The 25,813-nt window shown below is 44.6% G+C and overlaps 1 protein-coding gene across 1 annotated transcript in view; it reads left to right on the top strand.

Moving 5' to 3' along the window:
• The window catches only part of DPY19L3 (dpy-19 like C-mannosyltransferase 3), a 103,990-nt gene that overhangs the window by 66,764 nt on the left and 11,413 nt on the right, over positions 1–25,813 (top strand). The window contains exons 11-16 of the mRNA XM_004704713.3: positions 77–150; positions 325–483; positions 6,451–6,573; positions 6,947–7,058; positions 7,614–7,670; positions 12,272–12,354. Of these exons, the coding sequence (XP_004704770.1) occupies positions 77–150; positions 325–483; positions 6,451–6,573; positions 6,947–7,058; positions 7,614–7,670; positions 12,272–12,354 (608 nt within the window). The remainder of the gene's footprint in view (positions 1–76; positions 151–324; positions 484–6,450; positions 6,574–6,946; positions 7,059–7,613; positions 7,671–12,271; positions 12,355–25,813) is intronic.

Below are 25,813 nucleotides of genomic sequence, written 5' to 3'. Positions count from 1 at the left end.
GTGTTTTTGATGGAAAAGTATCGGCAAACCATACTAAGACACTAACAGCAATTTATGTCTTCTTGTTCCCCAATAGAAAACTCTTAACCTGAAGTCAGATGAACACATATTTAAATTTCTGAAGGCGAAATTTGGGTTTGGCGCAACAAGGTATGACTGAATTGCCAATCTATCAGCCTTTTTATCTGAAATCAACAAGGATTTTAAAACTTAAGCCAGCATTGTGCCTTCAATTTAGCTGCAGGTACCTTTTTAAGAAAAATATAATGCTATTTCCTTGCCTTGTATTGAATTTGATCCTGTTGCTTTCTGTTTGTTCCCTAGAGACTTTGATGCAAACCTATACCTGTGTGAAGAAGCTTTTGGTCTCCTCCCTCTTAATACGTTTGAAAGACTCTCAGATACTCTCCTTTTTTATGCCTACATATTCGTTCTGTCCATCACAGTGATTGCAGCTATAGCTGTTGCCTTTCATAATCTCAGGTATGGTATATTTCAGACATCTGACACTCTGCTTTTGTAAATGTGTTCTGTGTTGTAAAAATATTGTTAAATTGAAAATAAAAATAGCAGACAGAACAGAACAGAAGTCATTGAGCATGTAGCAGGAACATTTCCAGTGTGGCAGGATTCCGCGCGCAGAGGCCTGAGTTAAGAGTAGTGGGTCACGGTATGACTGAACAGACTGTAAGTTCTGGCTCTGGACGTTCGAGTCGACGGGATTGTTGAGCCCAGGTGTCAACCCTTCCAGGATTTCCATTTTCTTGTCTATCTGATGGTCAAACCAAGAGTAGTTACTCTAGAGCAAGGCTGTCAAACTGGTGGTCCATGGGCTGCACGCGGCCCCGAGGTCGGTTTTTTTGTGGCCCATGATGTTCTGAAATAAAATGAAAATAGAAAAAAAATTGTTATGAAGAAAATAGTGCTTAGGGGAGATGGAAGCAATACAATGCACACAATCCCCTCATTACATTTTATTTCAGAACATCTTGGGCCACAAAAAATTACCGTGGGGGCCGCATGCAGTCCACAGGCCACCAGTGTGACACCCCTGCTCTATAGGGTTGTGTGAAGAAAAGTCAGGGCAACATAAAGTGAATTAAAATAGTAGCTTGTCTAGAATATTTTGTGGATGTTATCATTAGCTGCTGTCATTGACTTGCAAGTCTTCATTTTGCGCCAGTATTAGTTGTCTTTTCCCTTTTCCTTCCTGTTTCTTTGGTTGCTTTCTTTCTTTTTACGTTTTTAATGAGTTGTTAAAAGTTACGTACTAAGAGGAATCTTGGTGGCATATCCGTTAAAGAGTTACATACTGTTCATTTGTTACATTGTGTTTCAGGGCTCATAAGATTGGAGTGGATCATAATTATTCCTATTTACTAAAAGTCTTGCTGGGGGATGTCTTAAATAATAATCACTATTTTTATAAAGCATTGTCTACTTTACTCAAAGAGAAAGTCAAAGATTAATAAGGCTTTTACAAAGCTGGTCAGGCTATCTTCCTATGAAAGAGAGGTCTTTGTTTTTACTGCCCATGTGAAACGGAGGGAAAATTAAGTATAGGAAGTTGAAGCTTCCGTCAAGTGTGGAAGGGTAATGAAGCTAACAAGGACAGCCTCTCTCTGCATAGGTACCCTGCCAATTAGGGTGCTGGTGAGCTGTGATTCACAGCCTTGAGAGACCCAGGTTGGGGAAAAGTCATTAACATAAGCTCAGATCAGTGGAGATGTTTTATGGCTATTAAGAATGAAGCAACACTGAACCATGAAATATTTCATTGACTATAAACTGCTTTAGTATCTTTCAGAAGCGTTCATTTTTATACCTAGCCCAAGATAAAATTCGGCCCTGTGAAAAGAGATGGAAATTATTCTAGACAGTGTAATTTAATATTGTTCCAGACACACCAAGTGTCGGCAGGACACTAGACTGCATACAAATCAGCAAGCTCAGTTGGCCCGCAGTGCCTGAGTGAAATGTCTGCCATGCTCGGTGGGAATCTAGGAGCTGTCTCTGGAAGCTGATCTGGTTTATGACTAGATCAGAGTTTAGAGCCTCTTCATCTACCAGGTAGGGATAATAGGACTTCTTTTAGAGAGAAAGCACTATGTTAATTAATTTAAGAATCATACTGCCTTAACATGAATTGTTAAGGAGCCCTGGTGGTGCAGTGGTTAAGCATCTAGCTGTTAATTGAAAAGTTGCCGTTCCAGCCCACCAGCTGCTCTACGGGAGAAAGATACAGCAGCTTGCTCTTGTAAAGATTGATAACTTGGGAAACTATGGGGCAGTACTGCTCTGTTCTAAGGGTTGGTATGCATTGGAACCGACTCAGTGGTAATAAAAAATGGATTTGGTTTTTTTATTTAGTAATAGGAATTTTAATTAATATGAAGGATATTTCACTGATGCCAAGTACTTAAAGTATTTCTACTTTTTCAGTTGTAGGAAAGGTGATACTCTTGAATTTACCCCACACGTCTGCATTAGGATGAAGGATACAAAGGAAAGAAACACTATGTTCTGTACTCATGAGGTTAATCAGAGCTTTTCAGCTGGTTGAGGAGATGGAAGAGGGTTGTAGAATTCTCCCCGGGATCACAGGGAGATGAGAGTATACGGTCTCCACTCATCTGAAGTAATCTTAGTATCAATAGGGAAAACCGTTTGGGTTGTAATAGATAAAGCATTTGAGTAAAAGGTTACTGTTGATGGTACAAACTGCCTTAGGAGATCATGCAATTTACGTCTGAATCTGGGAAGGTGAAAAGAGGGTTTTGGGAACTGAATGCTTACTAGTTGCATAGAGAAGCATCATTACCTGTCCAAAGCTGTTGGATTGTGTGGAGGATCAGTGGGGCCTTTATCAAACTGTTGTTTTTATCTTACACTGGCAGCCGTTTTTGTTGTACTTCTCAACAACAAATCACATAATGTCCAAGCCCACTCCTCATTCTTAACATCGTGCAAGTGGAGACAGCCAGACAGTGGTAGCTTTCCTGTTTTGTGCACAGGAAGCACATAAGCTTCTCGGGTGGTGGTCTTTCTTTAGGGAAAAAAATTAACTAAATTGTAGATCTGATTACAAGTTTATAAGAAACCTAGGGAACAAGAAATGTTTTAAATACCACCACCAGGAAGCACCCACCTAAATCCAGAAGGTGGGAAGAGTTATAGAACAAATGATATATTTTCTTCCACAAATAAAGCCTTCAGGAAAAAGAAAGTGGTACTGTTATAGACTGAGAGATGTTTATGGACACATCAATGAAATGCAGTGTGCAGGCAGGCCTTGGATCTGGAATCCAAGAAACCACCTAAGAAAAGCAACCTTGTTAAAAAGGGAAAATAGAATATTGAATGTTGGATGATGTTAAGGAATTCCTGCCAATTTCCTGCTGTGTAATAACTGTAGTGTAGTGATATTTGATAAAAGGAGGCCGAGTTGCACTTCAGTTACACACTCAGTTATTGTCACAAAGGTCAGTCAGTTCAAGCCCACCAGCCTCCCAGCGGGAGAGAGACACGCAGGTCTGCTTCTCCAAAGACAGGCCAGCCTTGGAAACCTGAGAGGGCGGTGCTGTGTGCCACAGGGTCCGCGAGTTAGAGCCTACCTGATGGCACTGGGTTTGGGTTTGGTTTGGTACTTGATAAAAGTCATCTGTTAGACAGACATTCTTGTAGGTTAAAAATGGCTTATTGGCTCATAGGAGAACTTTCAAGTTTATGGATATATTTTTTAAGGAGAGTTCAAAAAGTAGAATTAAAAGATAAAAATTTAAAATACAAATTTTATTACTTTAAACTCCATCAAGATCAAAACACTTTTGTAACGATGGTACCAGTGGTTTAGCCCATCCCTAAAAAATTAAGGGGTCTGGGAATTTAACTAGGCCAATGCAGTCTGTTTTATATCATTAACTAATGGGAAAATAAGCTCCTTTTAAAGATTTTTTTCTTTCTTTTTAAAAAAAATCGTTTTATTAGGGGCTCTTACAACTCTTATCACACTCCATACATACATCAATTGTGTAAAGCACATTTGTACATTCATTGCCCTCACCATTCTCAAAACATTTGCTCTGCACTTAAGCCTCTGGCATCAGGTCCTCACTTTTTCCCCTCCCTCCCCGCTCCCGCCTCCAATTGTTTTCTTCTTTAAAGATTAGAAAGAAGAAGAAAAATGTCAGAAGGACCCAAAATAAGGCTTTCATGTGGATATACCTAATTTCCTTGGGACTCCTGGTAGCACCGTGGGTTACACCTTGTACTGCAAGCCACAAGGTCAGCAGTTCAAAACTACCAGCACCTCCATGGGAACTCTGAGATGTTCTACTCTTTAAAAGACTGACAGTCTCGAAAACCCACGGGGCAGTTCTACTGTGCCCTACAGGGTCACTATAAATCAGAATTGAACCACTAACAGTGAATTTGAATGATTTCCCATTGAAATTCTTGCAAAATTGCCCTTGTTTGAGGTAAAGAATGAGCAAGAGCTTTGTACTGGTGGAGAAGGTCTCTGGTTAAGCTTTACCGGATTTTTTGTTGTTGCTAGTTTTGGCTAGCTTTTTAAATTACTTTAATAATAAGCAGAGTTTCTTCTTTTTCTTTTTTTTTTTTTTTTGCCCTCCAGAAAGTCAACAATCCAAATTCCTTGAGCACCCCAGAAAACTGTTGCCAAGACCATTTATACTCTTGACTGGTCTGCTTTTGCTATTAGGCTCCTTCCACCACTTCTTTGAGTGTGCTTTGTCTTTAAGTATCACACTGGTAAAGCCGAGCAAGCTTCATCTGTTACTGTTCTTCGAACACATGTTGCAGGATTTTGATGTTTAAAGTTCCCATTGGAAGTTCTGCTCGTATCTACAGCTCATCTGGGTACAACAGTGTGATACCATCAAGTAGAAAGTTTACATGACTTTAATTTTTTAGTCAGAATTGTGTAGGCTGAACTAATTGAGATATCTATGTTATTCGCCATTGCTTCCAGATTGTCAGTCTTCTTTAACTAGAGCTTAAATGAGATGTTTTCTTACAAATTGAAGTAGATGGTCTGCTGCTTTGAACTTCATCTTCGTTGTTGCCTCCTTCTTAAAACCAGTTATCCATTTGTAAAATGCTGATTTCTCTTTGATATTATCTCTTTAAACTTTTGTAAAGCATAAGTGATTCCACTGTTCTTCCACTCGAGCTTCAATATAAACTCAGTGTATGTTCTTGCTTCCATTTTAGCAGAATTTATGTTCCCCTGATAGGTGTTCTTTTCAAACTTACGTCGTATTCTTCTGAGTGCCTCAACCTAGGTCCTATTTAGACATGCTGTATAGTAAATTAATACAAGTTCATTTTGATGCAAGTGTTTTGGAAACCTAGTTCCAAAATATTTGTACAAAATATCTTTTCCAGGAACTTTTTGAAGACCCTTTGTACTTTTACTTATTTGTGAAAACTTACAAAATAATAGTGATTTGTAAAATGTCACTAAAGGAATCTCGAAGCTTCAAATGAGTTTTTCCTTCTCTTATAATTTAAAGAATTTAAGCTCTTTAAATTTTTACATAAAATGAAATCCACTGTAAAATTCTAGTTATTCCAGATATTAAGGTATTTTTACTTTTAATCTCATAAACATATTCAAAATGGATTAAGGTTAACTTGTTTCATATTAGGAAAACAGTAAATTTTTTAATAAACGAAAGTAATGGTGTTAGGTGCCATTAAATCCATTCTGACTCATAGCAACCTTGTGTACAACAAAATGAAACATTGCCTCGTTCTGAGCCATCATTACAATTCTTGTTTTTTTTTAATCGTTTTATTAGGGGCTCATACGACTCTTATCACAATCCATACATACATCATTTGTGTAAAGCACATTTGTACATTCATTGCCCTCGTCATTCTCAAAACATTTGCTCTCCACTTAAGCCCCTGGCATCAGGTCCTCATTTTTCCCCTCCCCCGTCCCTCATGAGCCCTTGATAATTTATTTTGTCATATCTTGCCTTGTTATTTTGTCATATCTTGCCCTGTCCGATATCTCCCTTCACCCACTTTTCTGCTGTCCATCCCCCAGGGCAGAGGTCACATGTAGATCCTTGTAATCTTTTCCCTCATTGCAACCCACTCTCCCTCTACCCTCCCAGTATCGCCACTCTCACCACTGGTCCTGAAGGGATCATCCGCCTTGGATTCCCTGTGTTTCCAGTTCCTATCTGTACCAGTGTACATCCTCTGGTCTAGCCAGACTTGCAAGGTAGAATTCGGATCATGATAGGGGGGAGGGGGGAGGCATCATTACAATTCTTATTGTTTGATCCGTTGTCACAGCCACTATTTGTCAATGAACACAGTCAATCTTGGCATTAATTTCTTGTATATTCTACTTTAAGCAAGATGTATTAAAGTTTTATATCCAGCTTAGTTTTATGTCTTTGCTATTTTACTTAGTGTTTCAGCAAATCAACATCCCATGGATAAAGTGAGAAAATGCGCAGTTGAACTAAAACCAGAAACTGCCTATAACTTAATGCATACTATTCTATTTGGATTCCTGGCATTGAGTACAATGAGGTAATTTTGTCTAATAATTTGGTTGACTTTTTTTAATTGAGCCACTCTTAATTTAGAAATATAATTTGGAAGCTGACAATCATCTTCATTAATAAATATGATTCCTATAAAAGTACTTTTGTTTACTGATGTCTTTTTCCAGTACAAAGTAGTAGCGTTTATTTCCTCATTGCAAGCATTCCCCTGTAGTGTACTGATGTACAGATCCCACAAGGGCAATGGAGCTAATAACTCCTTAGCACATGGGGCCTGCATAATGACAGTAAGATGCTACTGTTAAAGCTGTCCCAGTGCCCTTGCAAGTATCTCAGACTCCAAGTTTAAACACAGCCGTGTAGTGCTTGTTGACTTTCGCTGACTTATGTTCTTACAGGATGAAATACCTCTGGACATCACACATGTGTGTTTTTGCCTCATTTGGCTTATGCAGCCCTGAAATATGGGAGTTACTTCTGAAATTGGTCCATCTATGTAACTCAAAGAGGGTTAGTAGTGTCCTTTTTCTTCCCATTTAATTTCAGAGACTCTTAGTAATTCTTTCAAATCAATTCGCTATTTTTTGATGGTGGCCCATCCCTTAGTCTGAAAAAATGATGGATGCTAAAATATAGGAAAGTAGTACACTGTGATTTTATAAGGAATTAAAATTTAAAATGTCTTGTTTATCGTTTACCTCAGGGCATGTGTACCTTAGCTGTGTCCATTTGGAAACATTAAAATGCACAAAAAAGAGAAGTAAGAATCCCCCAATAAGTTATCACTATTATTATATGAATGTATTTTCCTAAAAATAATTATTACAAAGAGTGTGTTAATAATGAGTTGTTTCTGCCGTGTAAGTTCACTAGGTGGCCATATGGTCGAAGCTGTCGATGTAATTGAGTGGAACCTGTACCCTGAACCTCTGCTGGTTCATATTTTGGAGACTTAGGCTTAATTAAATTACGTTTACATTGCTTAAAAGCAACCATATGTTTACAAAATCGTAATGCAAAAGTATTCAAAATGCTTGTCATCTAAATAGTGTCTTTCTTACGTAGATATGTGTGATTCGATATTCAGTGCCCATATTAATACTGCTGTATCTTGGCTGTAAGGTAAGACTGACTTTCTTCATTCTGTCATTAATCCCTCTTGCCAGGTCAGTGCTTTGACTCGACATACTGTGTGCATTACTTGACAGTAGCGTAGTTGTGGAAGGTACCATGGGTTGGGAGATATAAATATTTCCTTAACTTTTTATTGTTATTCAAATTGACAGGAAAAGGTATTGATGTTGCCCAATTGTTTCTTAACACGTAAAAGAAAAACAAATTATAGCAAGAGCTAGTAGAATTAAGTTGTTCTGGTAATTTTGGGTATTTAAGTGTTCATCAACTACAAAAACAAAGAGGTTTCGAAATCTACTTTGAGATGATAAAGTAGAACAATTATTTCCCCCTGTTGCCTAAGCTTTTTGAGAGTTTTAAATGTATCTAACTGTACTGTACATAGATACTGAAAATCATCTTTGTTGTGGAGCACATACATATAAATAGTCATCTTGGTCTTTCTGGCTGTTCTCTGGTTTCCATAGGAAACCATGCAACTCTTCCTAGTCTCAGGTGACTGCTTTCTGAGGCCACATTACTGTGCTTCAAGCCTCAGACTGGGCAAGAAGCAGGTGTCGTGGGCCCCGCTGACGACTTTGTCACGCCTGCCACGTCGTGGGGATGAGACTTGCAGTGTTGCCTAGCAGGTCGCACAGATTATTTCACCAAGCTGTGCTCTTGCCCTCACTTTTTAAACGACCTTCCTGGTTCGTTGCCCCCCATTTTTATGTAAAGTTAGAACAATGGATCTTAAACTGCCCTGTACCGAGTCGCCAGGGATCGCTGGCATTGAGCACAGTGGGTTACACGTGGGCTGCTGACCTTCCATCCAGCAATTTGAAACCTCCAGCACTCCACCGGCACGAGGCTTTCTACTCTCATAAAGATCCGCGGCCTTGGAAACCCAGGGGGAGTTCTACTCTGCCCCGTAGGATCACCACCAGTCAGAATCAGGTTGCTGGTGGTGAGTTTGCTGTTGGGCCGCTGGCTGGTGGGGCTAGGGAGGCCCTGCCACCACAGCTCAGCTTTGGGTCCCCTTGCTTATGTTTCAGGGAGATTCCACTTAGAAGTCAGAGGCTAGAAAGAAAAGGCAGATGTTTTCTCTCTCTCTTTTTTGTTCATTCTCTTAGATTTTTTTTAAATTATGTTCTAGCTTTTTCCTGTTGTTTAGAAATGTTTGCTACTCTTGGGCAGTATGCTGAGACATCTAGACATACGCCTTCCCAGGAGTCGTATTACTTTTAGTGTAAAGAAGGACAACGGGCTCAAAGCTTCTGGAAAGTCACAGCTGAGGAATTCCAACAGAGCTGAAATTGCTGATCAGGCAAATGTACTGTACACATGAATCCTGGGATAAAGCAACCCCTTCACAGAAAGCTGCAGGTTCCCCGGCCTCTGTTTATGGAGGCCGAGTTCATTGACGTCGCAGCCATTATTTAAAAGTTTACTGGCTATTTTCAAAGCGATTTGCGGTGTCTTGCTCCTGCTAAAATGAGGGAGTGCATTGCAGAAGAAACGCTGCAGAGTAATTGGCTTACACAGTGTGGTCCCCGGGCAGCATGTTAGAAATTCAGATTCTTGAGTTTCACATCAGCCCTACTTACTGAGCCAGGAACTCTAGAAAGTGGACTATGCGAGGGCTTTGAAAAGTTTGTGGAAAAGGGGAAATTCCGTTATATTTCATTCCCATCAACTTCCCTCGTGTGTCACTCAGCTCTGCAAGTGATGCGTGTGAACTGTCAGGCTGGAGAAGTGCCTGCTGGCTCTACAGAGCGCAGCAACACTGTAGACCAGGGGTTCTCAGCCTCCCTCACGCCGCGACCCTTTCATACAGTTCCTCATGTTGTGGTGACCGCCCCCCACCATAAAATTATGTTCACTGCTACTTCATAACTGTAATTTTGCTACTGTTAGGAATCGGGCAAACCCTGTGAAAGGGTTGTTCGACCCCCCAAAGGGGTCGTGACCCACAGGTTGAGAAGCATTGCTGTAAACATTTGGGCCTGTAGTTCTTTGTTATCTAGGGCTGTCCTGTGTACTGTTTAAGGTGTCCAACAGCATCCCTGGTCTCATTATAGAGCCACTAGATGCCAATAATTCCTCACTTTTCCTTTTAATGATCAAAAATGTTACCAGGCACTAACAAGTGTCTTGGGGGTGGGGGGCGAATCCTACCCGCCTTCAACCCTGCCCAGTTATAGCAACTGCTGCTCTGGCACATAGTGGTAGCACTGAAAGCCATCATTTCAAACTAGTCATGGCCCATTTCTCCTAGTACACGAGTTGGTATTTTGAAGACCCTCCATGAGAGCATGGGGCCAGCCCCTCTCCTTGCTGACACAGCCTTGTTCCTTCATGTCAGATGGGTCAGCTAACTCGTGTCTTCCCATCTTAAAATATGAAACCACAAAGAGGAATGTATATTTAAACACTGCCATTGAGTGGATTCTGACTGCCCACAGTCCTGCCCTCGGTCGCCAAGCCCGCCAGCTGTGGAAGCAGATGGATGGCCACGTCTCTCTCGCAGAGCGGCTGGCAGGCTCAGACCCCAGTCCTGTCGGTCAGCAGCTGGCTGTTAGCTTACCCACTGCCCCACTAGGACTCCTGTTCTATCTAATTAGGGCTGCTGTGAATCTGAATCGGTTTCTCCACTACTGTGAACAGATTCTTTGAAGGAATGTGAATGCATGTCTTATAAAGCCGGATTTGAGTTTTATGTAGCCATCTTACTGGGGAGTTCAGAGCTGCTTGAGCACAGTGCCGGGGAACATGTCCTCGTCCCCACGTTGAAGGCGAAGCTCTGTCCGTTTCGGCTCTAGTCTTCAGTGACTGATGGAGGTGGCTGCAGTCTCAGTGGACTGTTTTATGTTTGGAATCTTATATAAGCCGTTGCCGATGGTCTCAAAGCAGCCTTGAGACAATTTAACATGGGCTTTCATAGTGGTGCCGTGGCTAAAGCACTTGACTGCAAACCCTGGGAGAAGATGTGTCCACCGGCTAGATAGCCTGGGACACCCATGGCAGTTCTGCTCCACCCATAGGGTTGCGAGGAGTCAGAATCACCTTGACAGGGTGCAGTTGGGGGTTTTCACATTAAGGAGCCTGCTATGAGAACATGTTTTAGGCTTTCTGTGTTTTCAGGATTAATGCTTCCAGCTTCCAAATCATATCCATTCAGTTCACAGATTTTAAAATATGATTTAGAGCAATGGTTCCCAAACTTATTTGGTCTACCAACCCCTTTTCAGAAAAAAAAAAAAAAAAAAATACTACTCAGTGCCCTCCAGTGGCAATTAACAACTTATATCCTACCACCCATCGTCCCGGGTAAAGTGGAGGCATCTGCTTTCACAGCTCCCTTGGGTCATCCCAGCGCACACGCGCACACAGCAGTATCACTTACTTTGGGAAACACTGACTTAGTGCATATGATTAAAAGTATGTATTCTGTTAATTATCAAAATCGATACTTGATAGTAGAAATATTACAAGGATCTAATTTAATCCGTAGTTTTCACTATATTTTTTCCAAACACTAGAACCAGAAGTGCTGACACCTGATTTCTCCACTCCAGCAATTGTCCTGATTCACCCACGTAGGAGATAAGCTGTGAATGATGAACAGCATAAAAAGGAGATGAGATGCGCATGAGCAGTAAAAAGTGGCCCAGGATGAGCTGGCAGGTTAAGAACAAGAGCAGGAGAGAACAGTGTGGACCAGCCAGCTGCTGCTTCAGTTCTAGTTAGCGGATTTAAAGTAAAGTTCATCTCTTTCCCATATCCCTGAAACACAGATACATGTGGTCGTCTGGCACCCTATTCCAGATTTCAAATTAATTCTACTTTTAACCAGAGGAAGAGGTATCAGGCAGGAGGGGCACGGGGGTGGACTTCAAATAGGTTCATGGGCACATTGTCCTTTCTGCTTTTCCACAAACTTTATGAAGTTTCTTCATCTGGAAATAAATGATCCTGTCTTTTTGGCCAACCATCAGTTGATCAAATAATTAAACTTGGACTAATTGTTAAATTAAAGTTATAGTAGCAGCAAATTCAAGGTATAATTTTACATGTTTTGTATAACGTGGTGTAGCTGAAGCTACTATGATGGCATAGCGATGCTACTCGATTGACCAGTTTCTCCGGGAAAGCCCTCCTGTCAGAGCCCCTTCTCTCCCCGGCCCCTGTAGTTACCATGCTGCATCGAACCATCTTTCCAGAAGGAGACTAGATGTCTAGTTCAAAAAAGGCCAACACGGTATCCCACGGCGAAGAGGGGATTGGACTTGAGTCAGGTTCCCAGTCCGCTGCTTGGTGACCTGGTCAAGTCAGGTCCCGCCTCTGAACTGCCGACCCTCCCTGGGAGAAAGAAGACCGCAGAGGAAGGATGGAGATGCCTACCTCGGGCTCCATGAGGAGGGCCTGCGATCCGTGTTTGGAGACCATTCTGAAGCTGCGACAGGGGCAGCTCCCCCATGGCCACGGGCAGTGCCCTTGTGCTCTGCAGACTAGATCATAAATATATGCAGACTCTCTTCATTAATTCGGTCTTCGTGACGGTTGTGGGCTCGTGGTGGAGTTTCGTTTTGTTTTGTTTTTAATTTCAGGTCTGGCCAGGAATGATGGCTGAGCTCTCCGAGTTGAGAGAATTCTATGATCCAGACACAGTGGAGCTGATGCACTGGATTAAGTAAGAGGGCTTTTTGTTTTGTTTTTTTCATTTAACTTTTTAAAATTTCAAGTGTCTTTTAAGAGTCACTATAGACCTCACTTGTTGTTGTCTTTTCATAAACCTTTTTTTTCCCCTTGAAAGTCTGTGGTTGGACATCATTTCTTCCCAGTCACGGACTATTCTCTCCCAGCCACAGCCTCATGGAGAAGGGAAGATACTCTGGAAGGGAAGTGGGTCCGGTGGGGTGGGGCGGGTAGCTGTACCTCTCAAGCCACTGATAGAAATGGAAGGAAAACGGTCTACCTATCTAAGTTCAGACATAAAGTTTGCCTGTCCTCGTTGCTTGCTCTCACTTTACTGCCATTCAGTGTCCATTGCTGCTGCTGCCTTTGCGTGTTTGCTTGTCGATCTGTAGTATGAATCACAGTGCATGCAAGTCAGAACAGCCCGGCTCAGCCCGTGTTTCCACTCATCCTGCCTAAGCAGTCTGACTGCTAAGCGATTGTCCAAGAAAATTTAAAAGACAAATGCTAGAGCATCTCCTCTTTCGAGCATCACGAGGCTCGAGCATTATATTTGGCTCGTATGTCTACCTCCACTTTACTTTGCAAGAGCATTCAGCCTCTGAGTGAAAGCCACGTGTTTCCCCGCTTTGTTAATGCAACCTTTTCCCCCACCAGCAAAAATAAGCTCTCCCACCCCAGCAGCATTCCAATGCCCTGTGATGCTGTTTCTCTGTATATAACCCAAAAGCAGCAGCGGGACTATTCACACATCAATAGACGTTGCAGATCTTCTGTGGCACACTCGGGGAACATGAGCTGTGTGGTCTCCATCACTTAGAATGTTAGTAGCCTTATTGGCACTTGCTCATGACTGATGTTGACTAACCAGTACAGTTTAGCACCACTTGTGTATTAAAAGATGGTAAATGTTTGATCGCTCGGGCCTCTCGAGTGCAATGCGTGGATTTTATAGAGATTTATGTCGAGAATGTCTGTGTGCCTTTGGTCCCAGTGCCGGTCTGGACTGACTCGATGCAGTGAGTATAATTTTTCACATACTTCTAGGGCTGAGAGTGCTAAGCCATGTTTTGTCTTTGTTTACTAATTTAATTTTAAATCATGGCAGATAATTATAGAGTAAATAATTCCTTCGGTATTTATCGTATATAGGGAAAGACAATTATTCATATAAGGAAAAGCTAATTACTTTAGTATTAACTATAGTCAACTGGAAGCATATGACTTGTACATCTGAAAGTGAGGCTGCTATTTTCTGTGTTTAAAATTACACTGTGAAAATTAATACCACAGGGCACCCACGCTCTTGTAGCATCCTGAAGGCACTGGGTCTCCTAGACCTGCCTTGGCCCCCTCCTCCACTCCCCTTTCAAGAATTAACTACAGAGCCATTAAAAATTCATTCCAGCAGAGCCCTGGATTATCTTTGGCTTCTGAGACTGGATGCATTTATTTGTAGTGCCTTTATTTTCATGCCTTTCCTCACAGAAATTACTTAAAACCTAAGTAACGTCTCTGACTCTGAGAAACTGTAGGTAAGAGATAATTCTGGGCGAGAAGAAGACAGCACAGTGGCCTCCTGCTCCTGACTCCTCTTATTCAGGGCTGTGGTCTGGGCTCCTTTTATGCTTCCACTGGCAGCTCCTCCCCCGGCACTTCGTGCCTTTGCCGCCATCCTCCTTTGCCTTATTATCACTGTTATTTATTTAATGCTCAACAACTGAAGGATTCGGATTGTTCACAAAAATTGGTTCCATTGTGATCTAACAGCACCTGGTTTCCCTGAAAATCCCTCAAATCCAAGTTATCAGTTGTGAAAAGAATAGCTGCTAGGCATGTTTGCGGAATAAGCTGAAGTGAGAATGAACGTATGCCAAAACAGAGTCTATTTAGACACAGAGTATGTTTGTTTATATCAACATTTAAATCAGCTCTGGTCTGTAAGCTCCGATGCCAAACGCAAGTGATTTCTTTTGCTTCTGAAGCGTAAAAGGTGACCTTCCACCGTCACTCTGCCGCCGCAGTGAGTCACACAGGGTCGATGTGCTCGAGGTATGAATGTGCTGGGGAGAAGCCAGGCTGTCCTTCAGCAGTCTAGTGGAAGCACTCCGCTTGCTGCCTGTCCTTCTCAGTCCAATCAGGACACTATCTATCATGGGAGGAACAGGAAAGGTGCAGCCGCCATGGCTGGATGGGTGTGAAGAAACCATGATCTGCAGAAGCACCATGAAACCCTTCTTTTGGGGCCTTTCTCTGTAAAGGTTGAGAAGATGCTTGTCCATCGCCTCCATCCAAGTACTGCGTGTACTTGATGCTGTTGTGCTCAGCACGGCTGCAGCAGGCTTTGCGTTTGGGCTTCCATTTGGGGAGTAGATCTCTCCAAGTTTCTGCTGAGGGCTTCCCTATTTGTGGGGAAATTGAGAGATCCTACACACACACACACACACACACACACACCCAGCAGAAGTTAGTTCTTTTCTTGTACATTGTGAGAGGCTCAGCTCTTTTATAGGTGCTGTCGTGAACTCGGCATCCTTTTTATAGCCTAAAGGGAAAAGAAAGGGCGTTCATTTAGGATGATATTAACATGAGAAAGATTATTCTGGTGTTTCTGAGTATATTTGTGAGTATATTGAAAGCTTCAATACATCGTCATTTCATATATGAAGTAGATGGTTATTAATATAATTTAGTAAGTGTGCATCGCGCACGGCTATGTATATGATCCACTTGAGCTGTGGTAGCAGTCCATTATGAGTGCCACTTCCGTCGAGGGAACATGGAGCCCCATCTCAGTGTCACTGCCTCATTATTTTCTTCCAGGCTTTTTCTTTAAAACCAAAACCAGCTGGTGTTTGGTAGGTCCACCTTGGAGGACCTACGAGTGAAGCTGTGCGCCCGGGTGTTCCACAGGCCGGTTTCCAGGCCAGCCCAGGAACCGCATGGCTTGCTGGTCAGCAGCCAGGAGTGTTGCCCCTTTGCACCACCAGGGACTCCCATCTGTACCTCAGCTCTCGTTTCAAATGTTCACATATAGAAAGGGGTATCCAAAAAACACTGGAATTTTTTTTCCAAAGCTATGTATTTAAAGTTTTTTTATAAAACAACTTTATCACCTTCAAAGTATTCTCCATGACACTTAACACATTGGTCAAATCTGTGCTTCTATTCCTGGGGACATTTTTCAAACTCATCTGTTTGGATGGCTGACAGCACCTCTCTCGTTTTTTGGTTTTTTTTCTTCACTTCTTCTATAGCATCAAATCGTTGTCCTTTCATGTTCCTCTTCAATGTGGGAACAAAAAGAAGTCTCACGAAGTGAGGCCAAGGGAGTCATGTGTGGGGCAAGAGAGGCATGCTGTTTTTGCCAAAAGCTGGCACACTGAGATGACTGCATTGCTGGCACACTGAGCAGGTGCATTGTCATGGTGGCAAAACCAGTCCCCCATCTGCCACAAGTCAGGCCATTTTTGTAGCACACTGTTACCCAATCTTTTCAGAACCTCTGAATAGAAAGTTTGCTTAACAGTCTGACCTGGTGGAACGAACTCCAAATACACTAGGAGTCGACATTTTTGCCCCTTTGGGATGTTGACGGATGTCCAGAACGATGTTTGTCATCAATCAACCTTTCACCTTTTTGAAACTAGAAAACCACTTGCACACTTGCATTTTCCTCATAGCGCTGTCCTTACACACTATGTTCAACATCACAACAGTTTCTGTGGCATTTTTCCCAAGCAGGAAACAACATTTCACAGTTACATGCTGTTCTCTTAAATTGGCCATCACAAAAAATGAAGTTCTAGTGAAACTGCTTTCACGAAAAAATGGGCTGACCAGAGAGAACCTTCCCAGGGGACGGCACTGGCTGCACCAACTCAGAGCGAGCTGCTTGATGCTACTACAATGGAAGTTCCGCCCAGCAGAGCTTTTTCCTGGTTTTGGGGGGTGTGCCCCCTCGTACTTCACCAATGTTTTTAAAGAAGAATCTAGTTGTAATTTTCAGTAGTAGAAAATAGTTTATATTTTTCTTTAGTCTTCTAGAGGAGTAGTTGGTTTAAGTACAAAGTCAAGGCTGCTTAGACATTAAATTTCTTACTACCATACAGGACAGTTGTGTTGAAATCAAGTTCCCAGGGTGTGATGGCCCAGCCGCCTTTCCTTGAGAACCAGGAGTCAGGTTGGCCCTTTGCTGCCCACACCCCAAGCCCTTGTGGCTGTCTGCCTCCATGCTATTCCAAGGGAGCTGCAAGCGCGCTTGTCACTCAGACCATGTGTGCTTCTCTTTCCTGATCAGGTGGTGTGGTTTGAGGTAGGGGGCCAGCCCCCCCCCCCACTAGTCTCAAGTTCAGTAAGCACAATTGTATGGTTGAGATATATAAAGACATTAAAGTCACCAAGAGCATGAGAGATAAAAGAGCTATTACAATAATGGAGTCAGACACATTTCATGGTAGCATTGCTCACCTCAGCCCCACTTGGTATCCATGTAGAGAGAGGGGAAAGGGAAGGAAGACAGGGGGGAAGGGAGACTGGGGAGGAGAGGGAGCCTACAAGAGGAGGCCAGGGAGGGAGCTGAGAGAGTGAGACGGCAAGAGAGCGATCTCTATTGCTAACCCAGGCCTTTAAACCTTTTGGGGGTGTGCAAGCCCACTAAGTACAGGTAAAGACATATATCACAGGAAAGGGTTGCACTATACGTTATACAGCAATGAGAGGCGGTGGTCTAGAGGCATACCGGCAATAGGAAGAGGAGGGCTTGGGGGTATACATGTGACAAGATAGGCGGATCCTAGAGTTAGGATGGCAGCTTAACTTTGACCTGTTCTCTAGATCTCCATAGGAACCATTATGCGCTCACGCACAAAGGTAATCAGTTTGTTTATTATGCAGGGACCGAATGTGAGAATAACCAAGAGAATGAGGAGGGGCCCAATAGGGTGGATATTAAGGTAGTCATCCAGGGGGAACGGTTGAACCAGGACTCACACCAAGGTTGACTTTCCTCGTGTTCCCGCTTTCGCTTCGCTAATCCCTCTCTAACCTTGGCCATAGGTTCCTTCACCCCGCCCCCCCCAACGGTCTGCGTAAAAGCAGCATTCCTCTCCCAGGGCAGCACATAGCCCGCCCTGCTGCAGAAAAATTAAATCTAGACCTCTTTGGTTTTTTGGGGGGTTTTTTTTACCTCTTTGGTTTTGTAGCACTACTTCCGATAGAGAGGTTAGTGATTGTTTTAAGGGAGAAATGGAATCTTTGATTTTAGCAATATTCTTATTTATTGCTGCCCTGGGACTACCCAACCCTTGGTGTTGGGTAGCTAAGGAGGAGATACCCGTTCCAGCCCCTATGAGGCCCAACCCGAGGAGTATAGCTAGGGTGACAGCAGTCACAGGTTCTCTCTTAACCCTTTTTATTGCTGCTGGTTCCAAGTTTTGTACCTTGGTTGCATACATTTCATTTTCAGAGTGGTAAATAACTTTTGGAAAAAACCAATACCATGATACAAAATTCTTTTGAGCTATTAAAGACAGACAGACTAAGACAGGATGTCAGACCAGCTTGGGAGCAAACCCATCAACTGTTAGGGGCTGGGGATAGCTATTTTGAACTATGGTTTACATTAATGTGAGTTTCAACACAAAGTGGAGTATACCCCGAGGGGACCTTTCCTACACAAGTTCCATTTCCAGTTACTGACTGAATTGTGAGTCCCGCCCCCACCCGTTCCCAGGCACGTGAGGTTGGGGACTCTTGGGTTAAGTAATTGAAGGTTCCATTGATCTTTACGGCTTCGTAAAAAGGGGGTCGGATATCATAACATAACCAGCAACCTGCTGTTACATATGGGTCGGAGCGGTTTAGAGCCTCAGACGCTGCTGTTAACATTTTCCACAGAGGGTCTCCTGACCCATGCGCTCTAGGGGCCATTCGGGTTGTTAGAGTGTTCCTGTGGCCCTTGTAGGCGGCAGTGGGATGACGGTTGGGTGCCGAGGTCACGAGTGGCGGTGTTCCCCTCCCAGCACTGGGTTTGGTCCCACAACCCCCAAGATGGGGGACATTTTTAGCTTAAACTGTATTATAGTCTCAAAGAGTGGGTGCTGATAGAGATGCATTCCCCAAGATAATACGGAGACCCATCGTTTGTCCTTTTTCCCTTCCTGTGTAAATTTTACACGTACAAATCACAGTCTTTGTCATACCGTGTCCATGAACATGGCTGGACATAAGACTCTTCAATGAGAAAGGGTTGTACCTGCCATTTCCATCCCCATCATTGGCGGTCACACACTTCCAGGCTGCACAGTAGAGAGACTCCATCCCTCCACACTCACGTCTCATTTCCCCTGTCCTAAACCCTGGACACGCATAGAACCCATTCTGGCTCATGGACACTCATTGTTCCTCGTGCCAATTTCATCTTCCTCCTCCCACGCGCCCGTTCACCCCCCCCCCCCCATAAATGGTGACCGCGCAGGTCTCCAGGGAGTTGTTCCAGATTAAAATATAGGTCCGGCCACCAGGTGTTGGGGCGCCACTCTAGACATTTGGTTGTAAACTTCTCCCGTCTCTACGTTGCTGATTCTCCAAGTGAGGTTGTAGGGTGTATGTGGGTTGCTATTGGGGCTGCCCCTTACCTGTACACAGAACAAAAGGGCGGCTACCACTAGTAGTCCATGGCCGGCCATCTCATCACTGGTTGGTTTTAGGCCTCACGTGGGTGAGCTTCACCTTTAGAGGGTTTTCTGGGTGAGTTTCTGCCTTCCACTGGCATTCCGGGTCGTCGCCGCTTGCCGTCCTTACATGGGAATGATGTATCCACGCAGCGATCCCTTCCACCTGGGCTGTAGGGACTTGCTACTCTGTCGTTTGACCCAGACCCAATCCCCGGGCTCATGCTGGTGGACGGAAGCCATCTGGTGGCCTTCTTGTTTATCCTTATAGACAGCTTGAAGAGCAGGCCATATCTGGTCCTGCACCTGGAGTAAAGCCTGAATGGCCTGCCACACCTTTCCCGGCAGGGGATGCATGCTCGGGACTACTGGCAGAGGGGATCCATACATAATTTCGAAAGGGGTTAAGCCCAAGTGGTACAGCGTGTTCCGGACTTAGAACAGAGCGAAGGGAAGGAGGGTCACCCAGTCCCCGCCTGTCTCTAGACACAATTTTGTTAAGTGTCTCCTTTAAGGTTTTGTTCATTCTCTCTACCTGCCCAGAGCTCTGGGGATTATAAGCACAATGTAATTTCCAATCGGTCCCCAGCAATACCCTGGCTAATGTTACTGACAAAAGCCGGCCCATTGTCAGACCTTATGTTTTCTGGGAACCCATACGTAGGGACAATTTCTTCTAGGAGTTTCTTGGCCACCACCACTGCAGTCTCCTTTTTTGTGGGAAACGCTTCCACCCACCCCGAGAAGGTGGCTACCATAACTAGCAAATACTTATAACCATACCTTCCCAGCTTTACCTCAGTAAAATCTATTTCCCAAAACAACCCTGGTTTCCTTCCCCGATCCCGGGTACCTGTGTGGGTTCCTCTGACACTTCTCGGTTTCATAACCTGGCAGGCGCGTCAAGCTTCTGCAACACTCCCCGCCACCTCTCTGTGCAGCCGAAACTTGAGGCGAGCGGTGTCCAGTAGTCGCAGCACTTTTCCTTTCCCGAGGGGTGTAGTTTGATGCAGAGGCTTTCACAGATGATTCCCTGGGGCTTCGGGAACTATCAGGTAATTTTCTTTAAGAGCGTCGCTGGGTTTAAGGCCATTGGTGACTTAAAAATAATTCGGGGGCATTTAGCAACAGCCCTTGATAATGGGCCAATCTTGCATTCGTGATCCGTCGTCCCGGTGGCTGCTTCAGGAGTCCCTCTACCGCATGGGTTGTGGTAATCTCTAGGGGCTGTCCCAATGACAGCTTGTCCACATCTCTTATTAGTAATGCCGTTGCCACGATCATACGGAAACATGCAGGCCACCCTGCGGCTACAGGATCGAGTTTTTTGGATAAGTAAGCTACTGGCCTTTTCCACGGCCCCAGTCTTTGGGTGAGCACTCCTTTTGCACCACCAGCCCCTTGCTTCTCGTCTACAAAGAGCTGGAATTCTTTTTCTGGGTCAGTGAGGGCTAAGGCAGGAGCCTTTAGCATTGCAGTTTGTAAGGCCTGGAACGCTTTTTGCATGGCTTCAGTCCATGTGAAATCCTGACCACTTTTACATCCTTCATATAAAGGCTTGGCCTTTTCTGCAAACCTGGGGATCCACAGGTGGCAATATCCTACTGATCCCAAGATTTCTCGGACCTGCCTGCACGAGGTGGGAGGGGGTATACTTAGCAGTTTTCTGCATGGCCTCGGTTAGCCACTTTTGGCCCCCCGCCCTTAATTTATACCCCAGATAGGTTACTTCTTCCTTACAAAGTTAGGCCTTTTTGGTGCTGGCACGATATCCTAGTTTTCCTAAAGTTCTTAGCAAGTCCTTTGTCCCTTCCATATAAGTCAGTGGGGAAGGGGCTGAAAGTAACAAATCATCTACATACTGCAACAAGGGGCTGGCTGCTTCCGTACTCACTCAGGTCTTCGTGAAGGGCTTCGTTGAACAAAGTCGGCAAATTTTTGAACCCTTGTGCCAAGCGTGTCCAAGTAAGCTGGCCCTGGATTTCCAGCTTGTCATCCTGCCACTCAAAAGCGAAGAGCTTCAGGCTGCGTGGGGAACCGGTATGCTGAAAAAGGCATCCTTCAGGTCTAACACGGTATACCAGGTTTGAGAGGGGGCAGGGAACTTAATAATGTGTAAGGGTTAGGCACCGGAGGATGAATGTCTAGCACACGGTTGATAACTTCTCGGAGGTCTTGAACTGGCCTATAGTCCCAGGTGCCAGCCTTTCTTACCGGCAATAAGGGGGTGTACCAGGCTGACTGACACTTCCGCAAAATTCCTTCTTTAAGAAGTCGGCGAATGTGGGGCCGGATTCCTTCCTGAGCCTGAAGAGGCATGGGGTACTGGCGGACACGGACTGGCTCGGCCCCTGGTTTCAGTTCAATGAATAAAGGTGGCCGCTGTCTGGCCCACCCGGTTCCGCCCATCTCTGCCCAGGCTTCCGGAAACTCTTGGAGCCAATATTGCAGTTTTTGTTTTCACAGTACTTTGTATGTTCAAACAGTCTGTATTCATTGCAGAGTGAGGACCTGGAGAACGGGGAGTCTCCTGCGAGAGTTTTTCCTGGTCTCTCCCAGTGGGCCGCCTGTGAGCGTCTGTGACGGTTACTTGTTTTTCTTCGAAATGGATATGGGCTTTTAACTTGGTCAAAATATCTCTTCTTAGGAGAGGGGTAGGGCATTCAGGAGTCACCATGAAAGCATGGCTTGCCTGACCTGTCCCAAGATCCAGCTTAGGCCGGGTCGTCCATCGGTAGGGTTTTGTTCCAGTTGCTGCTTGCACCCAGCTGGTTTTAGCGGCTAGTTTGCCAGCAGAGTGTGTGATCACCGAGTGCTCTGCTCCGGTATCCACCAGGAAATTTACTGGCTCCCCTCCACAAGCAAGGTTATCCTGGGTTTGGGGAAGGGAGCCGAACCCCAAGCTCCCTAATCACTGTCCTCCTGCCCAACTAACAAAACCTGCTTGGCCTTCCAATCCTCGCCTCCTGGGACCTTGTTATACTTCCTCTCAAAGGAGGCCTTCTTTTCCTCACATTCTCTAGCCCAATGTCCTTTTTCTTGCAATACGCACACTGATCCCTATCTAGTCTCTCCCTGTGGGGCCTTCCCTGTTCCTTCTTCCTAACACCCCTTCTCTGTCATTCACTCTCCGTGGCTGCTAACAAGACACGGGCCATCTCTTGACTAGCCTTCCTGGTTTACCCAGCCTGGAACTTTCTTCCATTCTAATTCTTTTGCGCCGTTCTTCTGGAGTTTCCCTGTTGTTGAAAACTTTCTTGGCTACTTCAGTTAAATCTTGCAATGTCTTCTAACCTAGTCTGTCTATCTTTTGCACCTTCTTTCTAATATCTGGGGCTGCCTGATTTACAAAAGCCATCATCACTGCAGCCTTACTTTCCTCTGAGCTGAGGTCCATGGGGGTGTATAACCTGAAGGCTTCCATAATTTTCTCTAAGTAGGGGGCCGGACTCTCTTCCGGCCCCTGCCTGACATCACCTACCTTGACCAGATTAGTCGGCTTGCGTGCCGCTGCTCAGAGACAGGCCATGAGAGTCTGGCAGTAGATCCGGAGACGCTCCCTACCTTCAGCCTCGTTGAAATCCCAGTTTGGGTGCTCCAGTGGGTACGCTCTATCACTCCAGGGTTGGTGGTTGGACGGCCGTCATCTCCTGGCACCAGTTTGCGGGCTTCTCCTTGTAGTCTATCCTCTGTTGTGAAAAGGACTTTTAACAGCTGCTGACAATCATCCCAGGTCGGCTGGTGAGTGAACAAAACAGAATCTAACAAATTTATCAAGTCTCTAGAATTGTAGGAAAAATTTGAATTCTGGGCCTTCCAATTATAAAGGTCACTGGTGGAAAGCGGCCAATACTGATAGGTTGGCTCCCTGTTTTCCCAGGGAGGGCCCATGACTCGGATGGGCAGGGCCACGACAGGTCCTGGATCGGGGGACTTAGTGATGCGTTGTTGGGTCCCAAACGCCGACCCTTCTCCAGGATGATCTGACACCAATGGGGCTGCAGACAAAGCATTAGGGTTATACAGTGGGGGAGGGAGGGGTGTCTGGTTCCAACCTGAATCAAGGAGATCAAGAGGGTGGTTAGAGTTGGAAATAACCGCCCGCGGTCCTTAGAGGGGGTCTGGTGGTCTGGATCTGGCCCTGGTTTCTTCTTTTGGGCAAGAAAAACCTGTGCATTATTGGAAGGAAGAGGTTTCTGTAACCAAGGAGGGGGATTCTGGACCAGGTCCTACCACACAGTTATATAGGGAATCTGATCCAGGTGGCCATGAGGGCCTTTATTGAAGACAATATCTTTTACCTTTTGGATAATAGTTAAGTCAAAAGTGCCTTCCTGGGGCCCTCCAACCCCAAAGGAAGGCCACTCTGATTTACAGAAAGTTATACATTTCCCTTTCTTAACATCAACAGGGAGGTTAAATGCCCTATCTCTCAGCTCCCTGAAGTGTCCTGTGAAGAGAGAAAGGGGGTAGTTTGAGCCTGCCCCATTTTACCGGAAAGGAACACAGATAACAAGGACGAGACAAGAACAACACAGAAAGCAGTCACAAATAGAATTCGACACGGAGGAGACGTAAAAGACCACAAGGCGCCTGACCCGATTGCTGGCCCTACGGCCGACGCGGCCTCCCTTCCAAACACACCCAGTGTGTCTGCTTCAGGGGAACAGGAGGACGTCTCCTTTCTGCTCCTGACCGGCCACCTCCACGGTGCGCCCACCTAAGTCCTCTGCTGGTCACTCTCTTAGGGCCCAATACCTGCACCATACGTATTATAGAAGACCTCTCTCCTTGGTCCCAGATCTCAGTTCCACTCTGGGTATCGCCCAAATCCCGGACGAGCCCCCAAAATGTAGGGACTGGGAGCACTTACCCCAACAGTGGAACGAGATCAGTCACAAGGCTGCAATAACAAGAGAGGCTTTATTTGTACTAGCTTAAGCCAGGGCGCAAGTCCTCATCCGTGCACACTGCCTTGGACAAGAGCCCCAAACATAGAGAACGCTGCCGCTTATATACACAGGGTTCACGTAGCCAGGGTGTCCCCAGCCCGCCCCTCCCGCTTTCCGCTGATGGATTTGTTTGTGGTGGGTTGGCCGTTTGGTCCTTTGTGTTGTTCCTGCGCTGGCCATGTCGTCTTCTCATTGGCGGTTTGGCCCGCTGTGTCGTTCCCGGGTAGGCTAGCCTCAGTCCCCAGGATTTTCCAGCTCTACTGTACACAGAGCAAGATGAAACCAAGGCCCACCCGAGGCTGCGGAGCCTGCCATGGAGGCAATTTGGCTTTACACCTTATTTCCCAAAGGCCACTTGCCAGAATGAGCATTTGTTTGTACCTCAGTCCCTTGTGTCCTTGAGTGTTTCATTTTTGAGTCCTGAAAATTGTTAACATGCAATTAAGATGGATGACCAGTAGATGTCAATATTCTGAGGCATAACTTTTAACTACTTGGCTTTAGGTGAATTTCACTAGAAATAGTCTCTCTCCAGTAATGCAGCCTACACGTACAGTATTTTCTCAACGGAACTTAAAAAAAGTACCAGATTTCCTATACATTTAATCAAAGCAGAAAGAATTTACTGCATATTTTAAATATGACATAGGTTGAATTCAGTCCTTAAATGCCTTCTAAACCTCTTTTATATTTAATGAATCATTTTGTAGTATTTGCATAATTCTATAAATTTCTGAACTGCAAATGCTCCCACATTATATTGTAATGCTCAGTTTACCCATTAGTTCAACAGTAATTAACTTGTTGAAGCTTAGAGCTTAAAAAATAAATGAGATTATTTGTTCAAAATGTCAGCAGGTCTTCCTGGAATGACATTTAAATTACTTGATGTAAATCCATTTGACCTGTGAGTCCTTGTCACTATTTAGTGACATTTTTTACAGAGTAAATTGTTTGCAGGTTGGACAGTCTGCTATGGAGCTTGGCAGAGAGCTATAAAAATAAATTATCCTTTCATTTTATACATCATTTATTCAAGCATTTGTAGAAATTGCTTTGTTTTTCTATCATGGAGAAGTGTCATTCAGTGGTTAAAAGCACATTAGCTATTTTAGATACAGACCACAGACTATGTCAGGCAAAATGTCTGAAGGAAGCGTGCCCATCGTGCTCTCTGTCCTACTGCAGGTTGAAAGGGAAGGGCAAAGAGGCCTCTCACTTTGTCTGCCAAGATACCGCAGCAAATAGAAGCACGAGTATAGCTATCTCAAGTTTAGAAAATGGGTGATTGACTTCCATTTTTTTCCTATTTTCTGTGCTGCTTTTACTTTCTAAGGAGAAAATTAAATACTTAACACAGAGAGGGCATATTCCAGGTTCTTTGTGGGGGTGGGACTAACATAGCCAAGTCAGACAGCAGAACGTGAATAGAGGTCATCTCCTGTCGTCAGAGGTCAGTCCTTGTACAGAGTCATAGCTCACGGCGTTGAAGAAGAACCGTGGCGTTGACAGGAGGTAGCAGTCCAGAGTGTGCTGCCCCAGCAATTCCAGCAGAGCACTTTGAAACCTGCCAAGCTAAGAAGGCCAGAGTGCGACCTGAACCAGCTGAACTTCCTCAGTTTCCCCAATCACTTACATGGCACCTCACCTGACTCCTCCCAGTGGGGGCGTTGTTTTGCTTCAGGCATCACTAGCTATGGGGGGAATGGGGCATGAGTGAAGCAGATGTTTGTAGAACATTCTGCGGAGAGAAACAAAGTAAACCCCACCGACATGGAGTCAGTTTGGACCCTATGGAACAGAGTTCCCAAGACAGTAACTTTTTTTT

Source organism: Echinops telfairi, unplaced genomic scaffold (genome assembly GCF_000313985.2).
Source record: "Echinops telfairi isolate 266 unplaced genomic scaffold, ASM31398v2 ScPeMD7_2291;HRSCAF=2852, whole genome shotgun sequence".
Taxonomy (NCBI): domain Eukaryota; kingdom Metazoa; phylum Chordata; class Mammalia; order Afrosoricida; family Tenrecidae; genus Echinops; species Echinops telfairi.
Note: the sequence above shows the minus strand (reverse complement) of the source record. Positions and strands in the feature narration are given on the sequence as shown.